Source organism: Agelaius phoeniceus, chromosome 3 (assembly GCF_051311805.1).
Source record: "Agelaius phoeniceus isolate bAgePho1 chromosome 3, bAgePho1.hap1, whole genome shotgun sequence".
Classification (NCBI taxonomy): Eukaryota; Metazoa; Chordata; class Aves; order Passeriformes; family Icteridae; genus Agelaius; species Agelaius phoeniceus.
Window position 1 is genome coordinate 46,213,758 of NC_135267.1, and position 20,340 is coordinate 46,234,097.

The window sequence follows — 20,340 nt, forward strand, 5'->3', positions numbered from 1 at the left end:
ATGAGTCATCACAGTAATTCTTGCAGATATTTGTGGTCTGTGTCCTATGCAATGCATTTGTTCAAAAGGGCCATTGTTCCCTAAATCACTGATGGTAGTTCTTCTAAATATTTTTCCTGCAATGTAGTTGCTGTGACTGAGGTTTGACGTTTCCAATTTTGTTATTTGATTGGCCTCAAGGAGGCCTTGAAAATTTTGAACATGCAGAATATGAAATGCTTGACAAGAATATTAAAGATAAACCAATAGTTCACGGTGCAGTGAAGAAGCAGACTAATTTAGTGGATTCTAGCAAATGGAAGAATTTTACTGGTGTTGAATTACATTAAAAAAATGTTTTATTGCTTAAATTTAATTGTTGATACAGCTGTGTTTTCTAAAATACAAAAACTTTCCTCTCTTTCTTCTATAGCTTCTTTTGCTTCTTGCTCTATATAACACCCAGAAGTTGTGTGTGTTGGAAATAGTCATAACAGATAAGCAGAGCTATTCCCTTTGTTGGGGTGGGTTGGGGGGGGTAAAATCTTGATCTTACTGATAGTAGTGAGAATCTTGCTCTCAGCGTCAGGCCTTGAATCAAAAAAAGCACCCTTTAGTACAGCTGGGTTTAAGTTTTTTAACAGAAGCAATTATTGTAACTACTCAGGGACATCAGTTTCACACTTAGACTCCTACAGGTTGTTTAAAGGAGAGCAGAAAGGATCCTCTTCTGAGTTAATTCATACATTGCAAAAATGAAATAAAATCTTCTAGATACAGAGCTTTTTTTATTCCCCCCTCATCCATTTTGCAGCAAAACTTGTTGTGGTTCATATGTTTGATCTTTGTATCAAGATCAAAAATCTTTACTCCTCTTAGTAAAAGGAAAAGATAAAATTATTTTTAGCTTATAAAATAGAAGTAGTTTCACTTGTTGCTAGAATTTGTGTTCCATCAAACTTCTAGTGCTTCTAATTTTGTATTTCAAAAGGTATATATTTTAATGTGAAAATAATTTTTGCAACAAAGTGGTGCCTAGAGAGAATGAGGAATATCCACCCTCATTTCATCCCATGTGCTTCTAATCTATATTAATTTTTTAGTTGATGGACTTGTGATAGGCCTTTTTGTTTTGCATATGTGAGTGATTTTCAGCTTATTTTTTTGCTTCGATAATTGCAAATGAGACTTCAGCTTTTAGATCTTGAATTTCAGTTTTGCAGATGATATTCATGCTGATGGTTTATCACAGCAGTGTGTCTTCTCTGTATCACAGACAATAGTAAATACAGCTTCGGCTCGAGGAAAGCTATTTTTTTTTTTTTTTTCTCTGTAGAAATACTGCAGCACAGTCCAGCTTGATTCTGGAATAGACTACAGGAAACGAGAGCTTCCAGCTGCTGGAAAACTTTACTACCTGTAAGTTTATCTATGATATTGTATTAGCTTCCTTCTTCCTTCTTATTAGCCAATAATTTCCTATTCAGTGGGAAAAGAAAAATGTAAAGTAGAATTAGCAGGGTGTGACTTTTCCTTTCTTTGCCTTCTGGTCCATTTTGTTCAGCAAACCGCCTTCCATTATGCTTTGATATTAACTTCATTAAACTACATTTTTGGTAACCACACTAGCATCATTTATAATGTGTGACTGAATAAAAACTAATTAGATTTTTTGGGGAGGTGTGGTATTTGGAGAACTGAAGTGACAGATGGTTAGAAAGTGATGAATATCCTCTTGTAAGAGACTGCACAATTCTCTTATAATAGAATAACATCCTTATTGTATTTAAGTAATTAAGTATTTATAGAAATCCAATGACAAGGATTTATTTAATTTTGGGTGTTTCCAATGCTGTGGATTAGAAAACCCAACACCCTTCTGTTTTGACAGATTGTTTTTGTTTATCATGACAAAATTTCTTTAGCACTTTATATTTGCAAATAAATATATTTTAAAATACATGTGCAGATGTGTTTCTGCTTGCAGCATAAATCTGCCTTATAGGAACATCCTCTTTAATACTTTGAAACCTTTGCAATGTTACATTTTTCTGTCTTGTATTTTCTCTTGTAATATTATTTACTCAGTGACAACCTGAACAAAGCAGACTACAGTCACTTAATATTAGATTTATAATAGTTGTATCTTTAAAATACTGATTTAAAAATCACGTTTCCAGAAAGGTGGGGTATTTTCATCACTGTGATGGCTGTTTGAAACCATGTATGTCCATGCTACTTTTTAATGAAGTTAGATGTTGTAGCTGTTTGTCTGGAAGGAGGAATACTGCTTGGTAGAACTTTTCCTGCTTTTGAAAGGAAGTGACAGAATTTCAAATATGGAAAACAGGTCCAGTGCAAGTTCTGTATCCTTAAACTGTGGCTGTATGAACTTGAGAAAAGTAGCTCTTGTGCTGTATTTTTGCCTGGCTGCACTTGCTCAGTGCTTTGTCACACCTGCTCAGAAGAACTTTCTGAAGCCACCACTGATACCTGTGCTCATCATGGCCCTCCTGAGTGCTGCTGTCCCTGCCTGTGGTGCTGCTCCCTGGGCCTGCTGCACTCTGTGACTTTCTGCTGGACGCTGTGGAGAGCACCTGCCACATTGTTTTCCATACTCTGGAGAAAGGAAATGGATGTTTGTGGTTTCTAGCAGGTAATAGGCCAAACATGGTGCCTGTGGCATCAGCTCTAAGAGGAGAAGCAATATAAACAAATTCCAGGAGTAAAACCCAGCCAAAATATCTCATTGTGTTCTGCTGTAAAACTTCTGATCAAGTGAATGGCAGAGATGGGCAATAATTCTGTCTTATGTTCTCTTACTGGATAGATGTTGGTTGCCTTCAGAACTTGATGTGTAAATCATTAGGAAGCAATGGGGTGAAAAAATTATTAAAAAACCCCCATAGCTGCCAGTGGAATTAGGTACTTATTTCTTTATCCTTTCTTCTTCTGAGGGAATCTTATTAATTCTTCTATTCAAATTGGTTCATTGGAGCTTTAACCCTGTAGAACTAGCTTAGTATGTGGGGATTCCTTTTGTTTGGTTTGTTTTAAAATTGGGTACAGCGTACAGTATTTTGCTACAGATTCTAAAATTTAATTAGCAGTCTTGTCCCCCAAAGAAAATGTTCTTGTTCAACATGTATATGTTCTTCTATTAATGGCTATAGTATCATTGTCACATTTTTTTAAAGAATCCTCTTAATGCTTCATATGTTGTGTAGTCCTGTCTTCATTTAAAACATGTAACTGAGGGTTACTTAAAACTGTTTCATACTCCTCTGAGAGCAGTCATTGTAACACCATTACAAGATGCCTGATCAAAGCAACTTCATCGATCTCAGTCTCAGGTGTCTATTTTCAAAACAAACTTTCTTGGCAATTAGGTACAAATATTCACCTTAGCATCATATTCACCTGTTTCTTCTGGTAGCCTTTCAGTTGAAATTTCTGTTACTCATATGCATGCACATACTCTCTGAGATAGATACAGATATATAGATACGTTTATACACACATGCACACACTCTTTACTCCCTTTTATGGCCTTTTTCTCTGGTGTTGTCTGTTCTTTATTGTTTTGTCAGAGGAATGCATCACACCAATATCAGTGTTGAGAGAAGCTTCTAGAATTTTATGTAACCTCCTAGTCAGAAAAGGTTTTTCACGTCTTCAAAATGGCACTTGTATAAGTTCATGGGTTTTTAATTTTTTTCCCAAATTCTTTGTATCTACAAGGTTTGTCATCATTAAGCTTTAGCTAAAAAGTAGTTACTTCAGTTTTGCTCTTAACATTTTTAAGGTGCTTAAGGCCTAATGAGCAGGAGAGTATGTGTTTAACAAGCTGATACTCATTTGTCAGTTAAGAGCATGTCTAGAATTGTGTGAAGCAGTGTGACTTCAGTGCATCAAGATCTATAAGATTTCACACCAAAAGTTTACACCGACTTCATGAAGCATTATATATCCTAGTTCTAGTTTGTTGTCTGCTGTAATAGTGATTTACTATTCTCAGCTAGAAATCTTATCTATCTCTCTATCTATCTCTCAATTCATCTTTAAGAATAAAACATGGAAAAATTGGCTCACTACCCTATTCAGTGATTAAAAAAAAAGTTTTCTGATTGGACTGATTTTTTAATTCTTGTGGCCCAGAAGATGAATGTAAACTTTACTTCAGCTATTAGCACAGATATTTTGCATTTTACCATCTGTGGTTGATCTTTTACCAAGCAGTATTAGGAACAGAGGTTGGGAAACTGCTAAAACTGCTAATAAACAGATGATAGTGGTATTTTTAATTTCACAGTTAAATTTTGCAAATTGTTTGGTCAATATAATCGGTTGACTCGACACAGCAAACCTCTCCCCCCCCCCAAAAAAAAAAAAGAAAAATCTGTTTCAACATTTAATTTCACAAAGTCCCCTCTCAGAAATTTCAAAGGATACTTCTTTAGGTGCTTGACTGCCTTGCCTTGCCTTGTCTATTTGCTCTTATTTTGCATGCAAGATAGAGCCAGAAGCCTTTTTTCTCATTGTGTACACATAGTGTTAATGGGTCTGCTCTGCCTGTATTGCCTCATTACTGGAAACAGCTCAAAACACAGAAGTCTTTCAGTGTATGCAAATAAGGCAGAATCATCTACCTGAGAGTTAATATTCTCTACTTTTAAGTGTATTCTAAATGTAATGTTTGTATTTAGAGCATAACATCCTGTTCTCTTTTTTTTATGGGCAAAAAGCTAAGCAGGCTCAGGCAGCTGTTTGATGTTGGCTTCAAGTGTTATTAATTTCATATTCTATTATTCTTTTCACTGTAGCACAAGTGAAGCTGATGTGGAGGCTGTCATGGATAAGTTGTTTGATGAGCTGGCTCAGAAACAAAATGATTGTACGTAAGTTAATTTCTCTTGAAAGAGAATACATTTAGAACACAATGCCCAATCTCCACTGACCAATTAATAAGTTCCATTGCTGTATATGGGTTGATGCCACACTCAAGTGGCAGTCATTGTATCAGCATTTTGTCTAATTTATGTGTTGAATCATGTGCTATTATTCATGAAGCTATGCATTTCCTATCTGTAAGAGATGAATTTTATAGTAATTATCCAGAGAAGATTGAGTCTTTGTTCATGTTCCCATAGTAACTAGACCAAGGATTCTGAAAGTGCAAGGCAGAGAGCTGGGGCTGAATAAAGCATGTGGAACCATTGCAGACTTCACGTTTGAAGAGCTGTGCGACAGAGTGAGTACCCAGTCCAATCTAGATCGGTTAATGCTCAGGCTTTTCACAGTTAAAAAAAAATTCAAACCACAAAAATTTGCTATCTTCCCAAGATGCACTGAATTAAAAAGGCTTTTTACAAAACTTGATTAACAGAAATATTTTTAATTTAACAGGAAAAACCCCTTTCTTCAAAAGAACCATACTAATTTTCTTTTTAATGATATAGTAAATTCACTCTTAGGTGTATCACAGATTATCTACAAAAATCCTACTGCAGTATATGCCTGGCCTAACATCAGTGTTGGTGTATGAGTGGTGGTAACATCTCAATATGTAAATAGCAATCAAATGCTGTTTTTATTATCTGGGATTTCAGTTTGATACTCAAGCAAAGGAGCAGTCATCCTGGCACCACTAGAGTAACGCACTGTTCCATGCTTTGGTTTCAGCTGCATGTACAAGGAATGTTTAATCCGAGGCCTTCTCAAAATATTCCAGATTTTGCTAAATACTGGCACATTCTCTGCTTAAACATGTGAGAGGTGAAGCTTGAAAAGTTCTCCTTGTATTTGACCTCCAGTGGGTTGGAAAACAATTCCCCAGGAGTTGCACTGCACTTCAGTGTTCTCTGTACTGATGTGTGAAGTTGCTGTTAAATGATCACAACCCTAAACTGGCCAATAGCACTTTTGATTCAGGATGGTGACCAGTCTTTTGGTGATAACATTTTGCTTTCACTTCCTTGCAGCAAAGGAGTTGATAACTATTTGGACAGAAATTACACTGATTGTGTTTCAGACTGCAGGTTTTAGACCTGGAGTTGGTTTTTAGTTTCAGACAAAACCAATAAGCCATTTGTAAGAGTGGAGGTGTGTCATGAGTAGAATAGCTTGCTTTTCACTTAAAGTTTTGAGATTTTTTTCTGCCTTGTGCCCCTTAAAGCATGGAGAAGCTATGCCATCAGCAAATACTAGTATAATTCTTTAGTCCAGGAAATGCCTTATGTACTTAAATGGGATAATAAGTTGCTTCTAAGTAGAAGTGCTCTGATTGGCTCACATGTCAGTGGTCTGAAGGTTCTCATCCTGTTCAAGAATTATTTGAGGTTCAGATCATTCTTACATGGATTGCCCAGGACTTAGGAAATCTTGCTGTCTCAAATCAGATGCCTTCTGCAGATAGTAGTCCCTTACAGCAAAATCACATGCTTAAAACTAAAACAACATGGCAGACAGGAAATGGTTTTCTTTTGACAACTTCCTCAGTTATCACTGATTTTTCTCTTCAGATCACTGATGTATCTTCATAAATATTACATCAGTATGTTGGTAAGGGGTATCAGTGTGCTCCTTTCATAGGCAAAAAAGTATAGTCATTGAACTTCAGAATTGTCTATTAAATTTAGATGAATGGTCAGACTTGCCTCCACTGTGATTTTTTTTTCCATTACTGTAAACTTTTGCAATTATTTATAGCAATGGTAGAAAATTTCACTATATTTCAATATAAGCTGTGTTTAGGATCTTGCCTGCCCCATTGCTCTGTTTGCCTGACCTGCTGCCATTAAAATCTGCTAAAAGGAAAACTTCAAAAAAGGAAAAATGCAGCTGTCAACCCATGAAACCCCCTTCCTTTTTTTTCATGAATTCTTTTAAATTTTGATGGAAAAACGTAAAACATGCAGTATCTTTTTTAAACAGTCAGAGAGGGAAAGTGCTCCCACTCATGTCACAGAAGACACAGGGAAGATCCAGAAGAGTGCACTGGTGGTTTATAGCAAAAATTACCCCAAATTAGGAGACATTCAACATGACAGGAAGTACAAAGTTTTTTATATATATTCCAGTAAGATTGCTAATAGTAGGAGTGATTTGTGGAGGGATAAAGCAGAAATCTTTAAGGGACATAGCAACAAGATATTTGCTACTTCTTGTGAAGCCAAATGGTAGATAAGTTGACAGGCATCATAAGTGCTGCTATTAAAAAAAGGAAAGTAGAAAGCTGAAAAAGATGTAATGAAAAGCAAGATTGACAAAAGAAAATACTGGAGGGGAATTTTTTGGATTTGCATGGAGCAGATCTGCAGATTTATTTGTGCAGGACATGGGCACAAAATCCCATGGGAAGACAGATTGTACAAAGGGACATGGGGCAGGAAATCTTCCTTGCTGGAGCCTGTTGCAACCAGGGTGAAGCTTAATTGACAGCTTAAGCAAAACTTCCAGGTAGATAAATGAAATCTAAAGTTGGTGTTGTAGGAGCTCATTAAACTTGTACCAGAATTGAAAACAAGATTTGCAGTCGGTTTTGTAACAGTTTTAAGATGTGGTGACAAGCATGATAAATGGGAAATTCTCAATAATGGGGGAAAATGAGAGATAATTGCTATTATTGAAACCTTGTGGGACAATTCATAAAATAATAATACAGAATGGGTGCTTACAGCCTGCTTAAAGACAGAGTGGCTGAAAGAGGTGGAGAGCAGTGTGCAACATTGAAGGTACTGGTACCTGCCTTAAAGTTAATTAATACAAAGTTCTTGAGTACCTATCAGTCTGCTAATTAACAAACCTGAAAGGAAAGTACTTGTAGGGATCTGTTGCATATGGAACATGAGATAGATTGCTCCTTGAGCTATAAGAAACATATAAAGAAAATACACCGTTGTATGTTATACTATAGATGAAACACAGGAAAAGGTGAAATGTAATTAGCCAGAAAACAGCAAATGATAATTTTCTAGCATAAAATGTACTACATCCAGTACAAGGTCATTTGGCTGGTGGTGATGAATTAATCCAGAAATTTGTGTTGTGTAGGAATAATCTTAATTGTCTAGCCTTTAATGAAACCGAAAGATATTCCAAACAGTGAAGTTGCATATTTGAGTGTTCAGGAAAAGTAATTTTCAAAAGCAAAAGGGAAGTGTGACTAACTGGAAAGTGAAGTGTAAACAACAGTAACAACAAAAAGAGCAACACAAACCCAAGAAGAACTCTGAGGAGGAAGATAGTAAAAGTATCTCCTGTGTCACTGTTGAGACAGAATCAAATAGTACAGAATGAATGGCAACTAGTTATGAAGTGCAGGAAAATTATAAAGTAAAGGTCATGGGCAAATATGTCCAGTCAGATAAAAGACTTAAGTAAAATTGGAGTTTTGATGTTTTATATTATCTGAATGGTACTGGCTTATTCTTAGCTGGATGAACTTTTAATAATGATGTGGAAAAAGGAAAAGGTTTGGCAAAGAATAAGTGTTCTAGGTGAAGTAGAGTGAAATATTAATTTTATTTAAGGATAGTGAAATAATTTTCAGTCTCTATATAGTTAATATATGTTAAAAAGAGCCTGCAAATACATTTTGTATCATTGGAGTCCTGTAAAACTAGGCTGAGACCTTTGACTAGCTTTTTATTTTTATAAATGTTAAAGTGCAAGAGGAATTCCATGTCACTAGAAGAATGCTCTGTGTGTCAGTATTAAAAACAAACAAGTAGAATGCTTATGATGATGGGTGGAACTGCATGCTGTTGGTGAGATTTAGTCCAGGAAGGGTAATGGAGATTCTGGGTGCATACAATGGATGACTAAAGAATGGAAATAAGATTTAATTCTCCCGTCGCCCTGACTTTATAGGAAGGGTTGAGTTTTGAAGATGCTGTTCTTATTAGGAAAGTGACATTATGCAGTCTCAAGAAAGTATTTGTTAAATGGGTCCCTAAGTTAGTTAACTAACCTATAAAAAGAAATATTGCTGAAGGTTTTTTGTTTGTAGCATTTCTAATGAGCACATTTTTATACTAAGCCTGATGTAACAGGCTTTTTCCTCCAGGAGTTTTGAATATAACATAAATGCTAATACAAACTTGCTGTAAGTACAGAGTATTGTGTGTATGGGGAAGGAGCAATGAAGACAAGAATGCTTTGTGCAGTTTATCAGAACAGGTATTTTGAGGAAATGGTTGGGGTTGTTTACTTTTTTTTGAGAGAAAGTTTGTTTCATTTTGGGTTTTTTTACATCTAAGAGTAGACACAGCCTCCTTTTACTGTGTATTGGGTCAAAACTGGATGTCATTTTAGGAGGAGGCTTTTGTGTTTGAGCTACTTATTAGTTTTTAGGCTTAGCCATCTCTAAAATACAGGAACTTGAAGTACCCCATGATCTTTTCTGGTTTTAAAGTGCCTGAAAGAAGGGATGTGAGGGAGTCAGGGTTCCTGCTGCCTGTTGGCAGCTCTCACTGCTCCTGCACATGCAGTGAACAAGTTCAGCAGCCAGCAGGGGAATGTGCCCAGTCCATCTTGAGGGAATAACCAGCTCTTATGCCCCTCATACTTCTGGGAGTAGGCAATGCTTCTTAGCCTACAATCAGTCTGTGCAGTCAGTTCAGACTGAGTTTATCCAAGGCTTATAACGTCCTTGGCTTTGAGGGGGGTTTCACAGGAAGTGTTATGGGGCATTTCTCTCATACCAAGCAACCTTTCTTCCAAATTTGACATATCTGGTCTGCATTATGGAAGCACTTACAAGTTATAGCATTATCTTGGAGTTGCAGTAGTATTTTTTGAGTTTTCTGAAACTGTTGTATACTGCTGCTCATGTGGGTGTCAGTAATAATTGCAGCATGAGTGGACAGCATTGTACTCAAAATTTGGTTAATTGATTCCTTTGGCTGTCCATTACCCTTAAGGGTTCCAGAAAAAAGAGTAAGTTTTGCAAGAATCAACATGTGAAATGATAGATGCTTTTGTTGTGTTGGCAAAATAGCTTATCACTCAAGTGACTCTGCTTTCACTTCATTGCTGCAATCTGTCTTCTGGTCTGGTCTTGGGTAACTGTTACAGTGCATTCCAAGGGACAAATATCCAAACCTAAAAATCTGCATTTGCTGGTGTAGGATTAAGGAGATGTGTTTGAAATTTACATTTTTGGTAAAACAATATTTCATATGAACAGCCTGTAAAACTTCTTTATTTTCACTATAGTTTCCTTTAAAATAAAATCAAAATTCTGTTTTAAGGGGAAATATTGAAACATTTTCCACTTTGATAGCACATGAATTCATGAGATGTTAGCTAATAAAATAGCAAATCAGCAATTGGTAACTATTTATAACCAATAGCTTAAATAGAATAGCTTAAATATAGCTTAAATAGCTTAAATAGCTTAAATAGAATTTTCATAATAACTGCTTTTTAATTAATACCTGGAGACCTTGGGAATTAAGAGTTGATACCTTTCTGGTATTGTAATATTTCATTCTTGTTTCATATATTAGCATCAAACTTTTTCATGTCAAGGGTATAAAGAATTACTTCTATCTAAAATAATGCATCAGATACTGGTAATTACTAGTTGTTCATTAATGTTCATAAAAATAAAATACAGAGAATATGTTGTATGCAATGCTGATATGACATGCAGTTGACTTGCTAAGCTATTGTGTGCATCAATTTGTAAATCCTGGTTTCCCAGATGAGGACAATCCCAAGTTTTAGGTAACTAAGTTAATATCAAATTCATACACTTTGTTTTTTTTCTTTACTAGCTATGTGAACATGTGGAAAACCAACAAAAAACTGGATGAGAGGATACTGATCTATTTTGGTTGCTTTAAAGCAAAGGAGAAGCAGTTTTTCAGACTGACATACCAGGGTTTATGTGGCAGAGTGGCACGTGCTGGTCTTCCTCATGGGCATGAAGTAGTTACCCAGGAGTAGAATGGAGCCCTGTGAATGTGCTTCTCCAGTGTAATCAGACAGGAGGACTCTGCTTGGTTTTCATCAAAATGTAGCCACAGGAGGCTGGGACAGCCACCAGGCAGAATAGAGGCATACAGTTCCCAAATTTTAATACTAATGTTGACTTCTCCCGTTCTTTGGGGCCTTTAATTCCTTTCTTCCAGTTTCTCCATCTATACAATGAGGGAAACACTACCAGTGGTGTTATATTTTTGCAAAACATTATTAGTTAATTGATTTAAATGTCTGAATGAAAGATCACCAGATGCCTTTAAAAATAAAATGTATATATTAACTTTATTTTAAAATCCCTATATATACATACATATAAATGTGTGTGTATATATATATATGCAATTGTGCAAATATAAGTGTTGCCCATTGTAGTGTGTTCACACATGAATAACACTGTTTGTGACACCTTAGAAAAAATTACTCTCTACCAGTTCCCTTTCTTCACTTCCCTTTTTAACAATTTCTAAAGGAAAATTTTATAGTGCCAGTTAGATCTGTTGTAAATAACGCAGCCGACAGCGTACCTGGTGTGTAATCTCGATGGAGCTGCGGGAGTCGGGAGGTGCCGAGCTGCTCTCGGTGCTCCCCGGGCTTGCGCGCAGCAGCTGCTGCCCTCTGCCGGGATTGAGTGCTCCGCTCGGGCATGCAGCCTGCTCCTCCCAGAGCCTCAGCTGCTTTGCTTCATGGATCCTCTAGGCTTTCCACTAGGTAATCCAATAGATCCCTTCATCCCGCTCCCAGTACCAATGAATGCAGTGTCTTAGCATCATACTAACCATTAGCTAACATACGATAGAGTTAAAACTCTGCAAATAAATTTAGTATCAGTATTTATGTTGTAAAAGGTTATCAGACTGTGATTTTTTTTCCTAGTAGTTATGCAGTGTTTCTGAAAGTGGCAAAATAGAATTTTCGTGTAGATTAACACAACAAATAAGTGGTGAACAGTTTCTGTTAGGTTGTTGTTCCATTGCAATGGGCACATTGTATAAACCAGGAGGAAGGTGTAGTTCTTAACTTGAATAGCTTGCACTTCAAAGGAAAAGATGTAACTAACCTTTTAAAAAAGAAAAGAAAATAAAAAACTCACCATTTTCAAATGCATCAAGTGATTTAGAAATGCAAGTGTCTGGTTTTGAGTCAGCTGAATGTTTGCCCTACATGATGACATAACTCAGCTGCATTTGTGGTTTAATGATTCTGAGTAATTTTGAGGGAGCTGTTTTATCTTCATTAAAGGCTGCTGAATGTATCCACAGTATAATTTGGTGTCATCTTTAGGATTGTAGGATTGTCAGGCATAGGTGTAAATAAATGTACCATAAATAAGCACTATTTCCAGTAACCTTAGAATCATAGTTTTCCTTAGTTTGTGATCTTAGTTTTATTCCTAAGAGATTAGCTTTTGTAGCTTAAGCTCTAGACCGAGAGTCTGTTTTTTATTAGCTACATTTACCTTAAAGATTTAATCAGGTTCTCTACTCCTCAAAAAATTTGGCTTATCTTATTCACAAGCATTTTTTTATAAAATAAACCCAAGAAACTTATTTCAGGTGTAAATATTGCAATACAGTTATATTGTTAATCAAACCACCTTTCTGTTTTATATTTTATGTGTATCAAAGCTTAATTTTTAGAGAGCACTCCTTTCAGTGAAAGCTGCATAAACCTTGAGGGTTTAGATCCTATACTTTGTAGACCAGGTAATACAAGCTTTTTGAAGCTCATTGGAGTTTTAAGGGTTTGCCTTTTTAATTTAATTTTTTTGTTTCTTAAAGTCTTGAATGTACTTCTCTCTCTTTTTCAAAGCTTTTTTGATGGTTTTGAAATCTTAACAGTAAGTGTAAATACTTAAATAGCCCTATAATTTTTTTAAGCCTTAACTATTTTTGGAGACCATTTCATTGATAATGCTATACTTCGCAGTTGGAACTGGAAATTTAGCAGTGAGAGCTTTTAGAGCAGAAACATTCCTTTTCTATGCTTCCAGTATTCAACCAGCTTTGAGCATATTGTTTAAAAAAATACATAAACAAATAAAAGAATGGGAAATTACAAGCATCTTCTTAAGCAGAAAAGCAAAGATGTGTAACAACTTTCCACTATGAAAAATGAGACTATAAAACTTTTGTTGTAAGAACAAGGAAAATTGCTTCTTAGCAGGATTCTGTGGTGAAATAACCTGAGATAGCAAGGGGCTGTGCTTGGTACAGAAAATGTCTTTCATTCCAGGGTTTACAGATCTTATATTCCTGCTGTCCTGGTTGGAAGTAGATGATGTTTAAGGGATCTTGCAACCCAGACTGTTCTATGGTTCTGTGATTTGCACTGCAATCAGTAGCTTTAAATTTTTTAACCAAGTTAGCCATGCCCTACCTCTTCCCATTTTTATTTAAACTTTAGTGTGCTGTGGCATCATATACCATGCCTTGGGTTTTTCTGTTCCTTTCTTGGAGTTATGACCTTCACACATTATCTCAGTGCTCTCTTTTATGAGCCTCACTAATGATAGTGTGTTGTTCATTTGGAAACAACAGAGCTTTTTTTTGGTTTGTTTATACTTAAAGATTAAGTTGTAAATATTACCTGGTCTTAAACTGGGTGTTGTCTATAGGAAGTTTTGGAGTGTTAAGAGTGTCTGCACAAAATTATAGTTACTGTCAATCATGCGTCTTCAGGATTGGCTGGAACTGGTCCTGGAATATCTTGCAGCATCAACAAAAAATACAAATTGAGATGACATATCCTCTTCTATAATATGTAAAACATTCTGTATTCTTCAGATAATCTCTTAAAGGTGGTATACTGGGCCACTGATGAGTCAACAAAGAAAAAAAGATGCTTTATACTATAATTAAATGAACTCTATAATAGAAACAGGAGATGACTAACTCTAAAACAGCACACAGAGAGCTCCAAATAATAAACATCCTACTTGAACTGAGATGATGATAGCTGAAAATGCATTAAGTAGACAGAGAAACAAAAACAAATAAAGGTGAGAAATCAGTCAAGCAGGTTGAAGTGGAGTAAACACTTTGTCAGGAGTGTAGACCATGTTAGGGCTAATGTGTTTTGCATTAGTATGATGCTTGTAAAATACTGACTCTTGGCATCAGAGCTAATGACAAAAACCCACAACAGTTTTACAATATATACACATGCAGAAACAATAATATCATAAGAAAGATTCTTATTTATTAGTGTTTTGAGTTTTTAAAATAATATTATAGAATGTGAAAGAACTGGTAACGAATGGTAAGTGACGGTCATTACATAAATGTCTTCCTGTTCTGCTGTTGAGTTTTGATCAATAATTGATGAAACAAAAGAGATCAGACAGTACCAGGAACACACACCAAATGAAGTTATTTTTACAGTGTTATTCAGAGGATGAGATTAATCAGGCTAAACTTTTAGTAAGAGGATTACATATATATGTATTAGTATTAGGAGGATTTGTGGCTTCGTTAGCAACTTCAGAGGAAGAAATACCTTCATGTATGCTGCTAACTAAAGTGAAATACTTTCTGTGATTGGTTGAGATTGAAAAAATAAATTTCAGCCCTGGAAAGTTATACAGAGGACAGTGCTATGTGTCTAAAATTGTGTGCCTCTAATCTTGTAGCCTAGTCTGAGCTGGTGTTGCTGCCACTTGGGACCCAGAGAGTGCTTGCTGCAAGGTGAGGGAAAAAGGGCCTGAAGGCAATAAGGCAGTGCTGTGAAGGTAGGGGAGGGCTCTGGGCTGCTGGAAGAGCAGGAATTTACTCCTTGGTAAATGGACTGTACAGCCAGAGCAGTGGCAGTGGCACAATCTGGCCTTGAACCCATTTCCCTGTCTCTGATCCTGTGTGGCAGAGGTGGGATGTGGGTGCTTGTGCCAGCCTCATGCCAGGTTTGGGGGGCACCAGGCCAGTGAGAATGTGAGTTGAGAAGCTGCCAGGGTGCCCCTCATCATGGTCTCTTGCGTTTGGAGCATTTTGAGTTAGCTGGTGGCTTAGACCAGCTTTGAAGCAATTACAGGGAGCATGGAAACTGGGCCTATAGCAAGGACAGAGGGATACAAAAAAGGGCTCTAACCTGTAACCAGAGCACTTGCAAACTTGCTGGTGGTTCCTTCTTTTTACACTGAGTAAGAAGGAAATTAGAGGACTTCCCAAGACAAGAGTAAGTCATGTTAGGAACAAGATTAAAAGCTTTGTCTTTCATCTCCAGGACTGTCTCAAAACTCCAAAAGCAGGGAGTTTTGAGAACTCCTCTGTGTAAGGGACTTCAGCTGATATCAGCTGAGCCATATGTAACAGCAGAATGGCTGATTTGGCATTTCAGTTGTGTCTCACTAGACTTGAGTCTTGTCAGGGAGGTACCAAATTTACTGTAATAAAGTACTCACGCTGCTAGACTCAGATCTTTCTGAGTGTAAGATTTGGGAGTCTCCAAAGGCACGTTTCTGCTAACATTCACAGAATATTATCACTTAGTGTTGGTGTCAGTTTTTCAGAAGTTCTTGTTAAAGCTTGAAATGTTCTGCCTTTTATGCCCTTAATTAGAGGAATTCTTGAATTGGGTGCTTTTTGCACTGCTGAGGTAGATTGAATTTCTGTTTGACTGATAAAGCTCCATATTGTAACCTTCTATAAACCATGATGTTATGTCTGTATGAAAAGCAGTATAAGTATTACATCTTCCATTCTTCCCATTTGAAATGCATTAGCCTTATTTTTGTCTTCCACCTGTTTCTTCCCTCTGACTACCCAGGTTTTTTAATCTCCTGTTTGGATATCCACCAAAGTTCTTATCTGTATAGCTCATTAGTTGGGCACTTTTCTGTATAGCTTATTAGTTGGGCACTTCAGTTTGCCCACTTTACAAAAGTTTGTATGCTAGTTATATATTTATTTGTTTTAGGAATCACTTTTTAATATCTGATACTTTGAGATGAGGAGGGTGCATTGGTATGGTTTGTGTGAGGAAGTGTGTCACATTGGGTCAGGGCAGAATAATTCCTCAGGGTTTTGGGTTTTGGCAGAAGACTGCTTGGGCTCTTCATGTGATAAAAGAATGAATCAGCATAGCAGTGATTTCTCTAATTTCTTACCTAAGGGGAGACATGAGAAATTCTTACCTTTCTTGTGTACAGATTACTGCTGTTCTCCCTCATAGGTACTCATAACACAGGCATACTTGATCTCCTCTGTGTTTAACAGTGCTTCAGTCCTAAGTATGGAATAATATTACCAGTACTGAAACTATCTGCTTATCACTAATCTTAAAATCTCCAGCAGCATCCTGGTTGTGTTGCTTTTAGTGCTCCCATTGTTTTTCTTTTGCACTTGATACTTGCTGTCCAGATGTAGCACTTGTATCTGGCAGCAAGGTGTCCAGTGAGTTTGCTCTGTGTTGTTTCCATCCATCAGTTCCTTCCACTTTCTTGAACCTTTTCCTGCTTTATTTCATCAGAATATTTTGAGTTCAGCTACTCTGGTTTATCCAGATAGGATTTTGGTTTTTTCAGAGGTGTTGCATGAAGCTTTGCTGGGGGCCCTCATGATGATGAGGTTTTGGTTTCTGATGAACAAGTCCATAGTAGTAACTAGCGGACTGAAATGGAGGGAGAAAATAAGCATTAAATATAATTCTAAGGGGAGAATACAGCATATACTACTCTTAAACACTGCTCAAAAGAATTGAAAGATTTTGTAATAATTCTTTTCCATAGATGCTACAGGGAAGTTGAGTGCTTGGGAATGGGAAAGCAGGGTGATTTGTGAGACTGCAAGTGGGAGAGCTGGTGGAGAGTGACAGGCTTTAGAACCTGCCTGGAAGGTTAGCTTATTCCCATTAATTCCCAAGAATTTTTGGAATGCCATCAGGGCTTCTCTCTGCTTGTGTAGAGACCATTTCTACAAGTTTTTTTTATTCTAGTATCTAAACAAAACCTAAAGTCCCGTTCATGAGCAGCTATTAATAATTGCTTAAAGTAACTTCTTGTAGAAGTGTTCTAGTTAAGAAGTTATGTTTGGCCTACAACAAATTAGTCTCATAATTTCAGTTAAAGCAAATATTTTATATTTAGTGGTTTTAAGGTAATAGCAGTGTTGCAGTGCTTTATAACAGTATTATACTTGATACAGCACATGGTGCAGGTGATTACCTGGGAAGGGAGTTGTGACCATCCAAAATGCTGCTGAACTTGTTTCCTGCAGTAGCTGCAGACATGATTCTGAAGTATTTGTACAAGTAAAACTAATGGAACAAGTTCAGGAGTACAGATTTTAATAGCTCACGATAAAGTACTGCCTGTGGTACTGATAGGACAGATCTTGCATAAAAAAATACCTTCCATGTAATGAAAAAGTAATTTTAGAGGAATGTACTTGAATGAGCTACTGCTATTTGTGCATATCTTCTGTTGATGGTTTAGATACAGAAAGAGAAACTAATGAGTTCTTCTTGAAGATTTTTATTTCATCATTACAGGAGAAACCGTGAACAAAGGAACTGCTGCAAAATTGTATTTCTGTCTGTTTCCTCTTGTTTTCCATACTTAAAAAATAAGATACTTATTCAGGCTGGGTTAGTCCCGGGTGAACTAAATGCAGGTCTACTTAGGATTTAGTAACTAGCCTATACATTTGCATTTACAAATCTTTAAAGATCTAGAAAGCATCCTAATAGCTATTCAAATTATTTATGCTTTAGGTTGAAATCACATGTCTTCTATGGATTATGGTTTATAGTGATTATTTTATTTGAGGTTGTCAGAGAGAGATCATAATGTTGTCTGGGTGCAGAAGAGCCACATTTTTCACTCTCAGTGTTTGTGTAAAGCCAGGAGTATGAACACCCCCAGGTACCTATGTCCCTAAGGGCAATCGAGCATTCCTCAAGCGAGATACAAAGGAATAAAAATAAGATTATGATCAGGACTTGACAGCTTTCTTCTGTTACTGTAGTATGTGAAGATACAGAGTTTGTGTCATTCTGTCATGGGTTTCCATTGCTTATGGTTTGTTTTGTTTCAGCCTCTTGGAGCCAGCGACTATTTGGAAATATCAAAGCATTTTGACACAGTGTTTGTTCGTGACATACCACTCCTTACAATAGCAAAAAGGACACAAACTCGTCGTTTCATTACTCTTATTGATACCTTTTATGAGCATAAGGTGAGAACCAAGCCTTTCCTATATGCATAGGAATAATATTGGGAGTCCTAAAACTGATTCTTACTATTGGTTTGAAATAAGGCTTTCTGTAGTAATGGTTTGGAAAACATAAGCAGAATGAAGTAGCACTGCAAAGAAACATCATTCCAGCTTCACAGAAAAAAGAAAAAAATAATGGTCCCATTTCAATAAAGGCATATAAACAGATTTTTTTTTTTTTTGTTTCTACGAGTATTAAGTATGAGCATAAATATAAGTCTGAGCTCATTTGCCTTTTTTGAATGAGGATGTTCTTTCCTAACCGAGGAAAACAACAGAAACCATGTCATTATTTTAATAATGAAAGATTGTGCTGCCAACTGTGCTGGAATGAAATGGAGTTTTTTAGATTTTAATCTGTATGGGCAGTTGGTCAGGAATCAGTGCCTTTTTGATCAGGAAGGAGGAGTTAATAGCACAATTACATCATAAAGTTTAAAGGAAACAGTCACTATAGGATTTACATTAGATTGCAGAATTGCTTATGGAATAATAATGATAAATGCAGGACTTCATGTGGATTTACAGAGATTTCAATCTCTGTAAAGCAAAATCAGCGTAACTAAAACAAAGGGAAGTTCCTGCTTAAGGTGATTTTTTTAAAAGTGATGCAAGGTTTGAAACACTATCATATATGTGATTATATTTGCATACACCTAAACATTTATGCAGTTGGAAGTGTCAGTTGAGGTTGGCTCTTATCGAGAATGTTCTGGCATGGGTTGCTGATCAGAAGGGCCCCAACTCAGTAAGGTGTTGAACTAACTCAGTGTATGAATAGTCTCATTCAAATCAGCCAGATTCAAATCAGTGTCATTCAAATTAGCCAGATTCTTTATTCTTTATGGTTGGGAAGTGGACATTTGCTAAGGCAATATGCTAATATTAAACAAATGGGTTAGAAATAGGGGGATGGTCTGCTCTGTGTTTGGGCTGTCATTAAGAATTGCAAGCAGTCACTTTCTATTATTTCCTCCATAGGAAAAACACAAGGTTAAACTCCCATCAAAAGTAGTTGGGAACAATACCTAAGTATATCTGTGGATGCCTGTCCACAACACAAACAGCTTGCTTGCATGCTCTCAGCAAGAGTCTCCTTCTATAGTATTATTTCAGTCTGTCTTCATTGCAGCCCCATCTCACACTGCATGTTGTATCTCTTCCCAGCAGACATGAAAACAGCATCATTATTTTTACTAGCAAATAACTTACTGGAGTAGCACAGATGGAGGCAGGAAAGGCTTCACTCAGTCTTCTGAAACTTGTAATTTTGGAATTGGAAATTTGGAAATGGGAAATTTGGAATTTAAGTATTCTTTTAAATAGCGCAGTGTATATACCCACTGAGAGGAGTCTCACTATGGATGAAAAGTAAGCATTGCTTACTATACAGCTGTCATTTTAGAAAGTAAACTTTGTGGTGAACTCACTGCCTGTGTAGCAGATATTCTGGGTATTTGAAAGCACAGTTCTGTTCTGTGAGTAAAGGTTACATCAGTTGTTATTGAGAAAAAGATCCTGTAAGGTTAATAGTTCATCTAAGGCAGGTAAATCTGTAACAGCAGTGCTAATAAGAGAAAGAAAAATCATTGGGGAAAAAACAGTGCCAATTTAACGTGAAATTTGCAGTGCATAGATGGTGCATTTTACCCTATTTCTGTAAAGCCCAAGGGATTACACTGTTGTTGCCTCTCTCCTCCTCTCAGGTGCGCATTATCTGTTCTGCAGCAGCCCCTCTCCAAAGCTTGTTCCAGGTGAAACAGGACAGTGCTGAACTGCAGGACAACAGAGTGTTGATGGATGATTTGGACTTGAGCCAGGTACACGATTTTAACATTGTCTCCCTTCTGTAACAAAATTTGGTTTAGTCTCATAATTGCAGAGCATTTTAAGAGGGGGAATAAGGAAACATTTAACTATTGATATGCTGCTTTTTTTGCAGTGTCTGTCCCTCTGATTATTACATGTTGTGCTACTTATTCATAGTCAAAGAAAATGTCACTATATGTAGAACCATTTTGTTTAAGTTTTAGGGTAATTTTGAATGCTAATCATTGTATCTGTTCAGTTATATATGAAAATGCTGATTTAAGTTTAGCACCTACATTTAAAATACAGAAATAAAAGATAGTTTGTTCTACCTGTTCCTTGACTACAGAACAGCCTC

The 20,340-nt window shown here is 36.6% G+C and overlaps 2 protein-coding genes across 10 annotated transcripts in view; one reads left to right on the plus strand and one right to left on the minus strand.

Annotated features, from left to right (window-relative positions):
- AFG1L (AFG1 like ATPase) overlaps positions 1-20,340 on the plus strand; it is a 64,567-nt gene that overhangs the window by 38,275 nt on the left and 5,952 nt on the right. For 3 of the 4 annotated variants that reach the window (XM_077175173.1, XM_054630017.2, XM_077175175.1), the window contains exons 8-12: positions 1,316-1,398; positions 4,803-4,873; positions 5,130-5,230; positions 17,994-18,134; positions 19,880-19,993. In XM_077175173.1, the coding sequence (XP_077031288.1) occupies positions 1,316-1,398; positions 4,803-4,873; positions 5,130-5,230; positions 17,994-18,134; positions 19,880-19,993 (510 nt within the window). The remainder of the gene's footprint in view (positions 1-1,315; positions 1,399-4,802; positions 4,874-5,129; positions 5,231-17,993; positions 18,135-19,879; positions 19,994-20,340) is intronic. The other variant, XM_077175174.1, reaches the window with a different exon arrangement.
- LOC143693546 (uncharacterized) overlaps positions 1-20,340 on the minus strand; it is a 73,171-nt gene that overhangs the window by 27,852 nt on the left and 24,979 nt on the right. For 3 of the 6 annotated variants that reach the window (XR_013181322.1, XR_013181327.1, XR_013181323.1), the window contains one exon: positions 14,145-16,569. The exons of 1 other annotated variant lie outside the window; for it this stretch is intronic. The gene's annotated coding sequence lies outside the window, so the exon portion shown is untranslated. Of the gene's footprint in view, positions 1-14,144; positions 16,570-17,415; positions 20,021-20,340 lie in introns of those variants that run through there. 2 more of the 6 variants (XR_013181328.1, XR_013181325.1) reach the window with 1 other exon arrangement.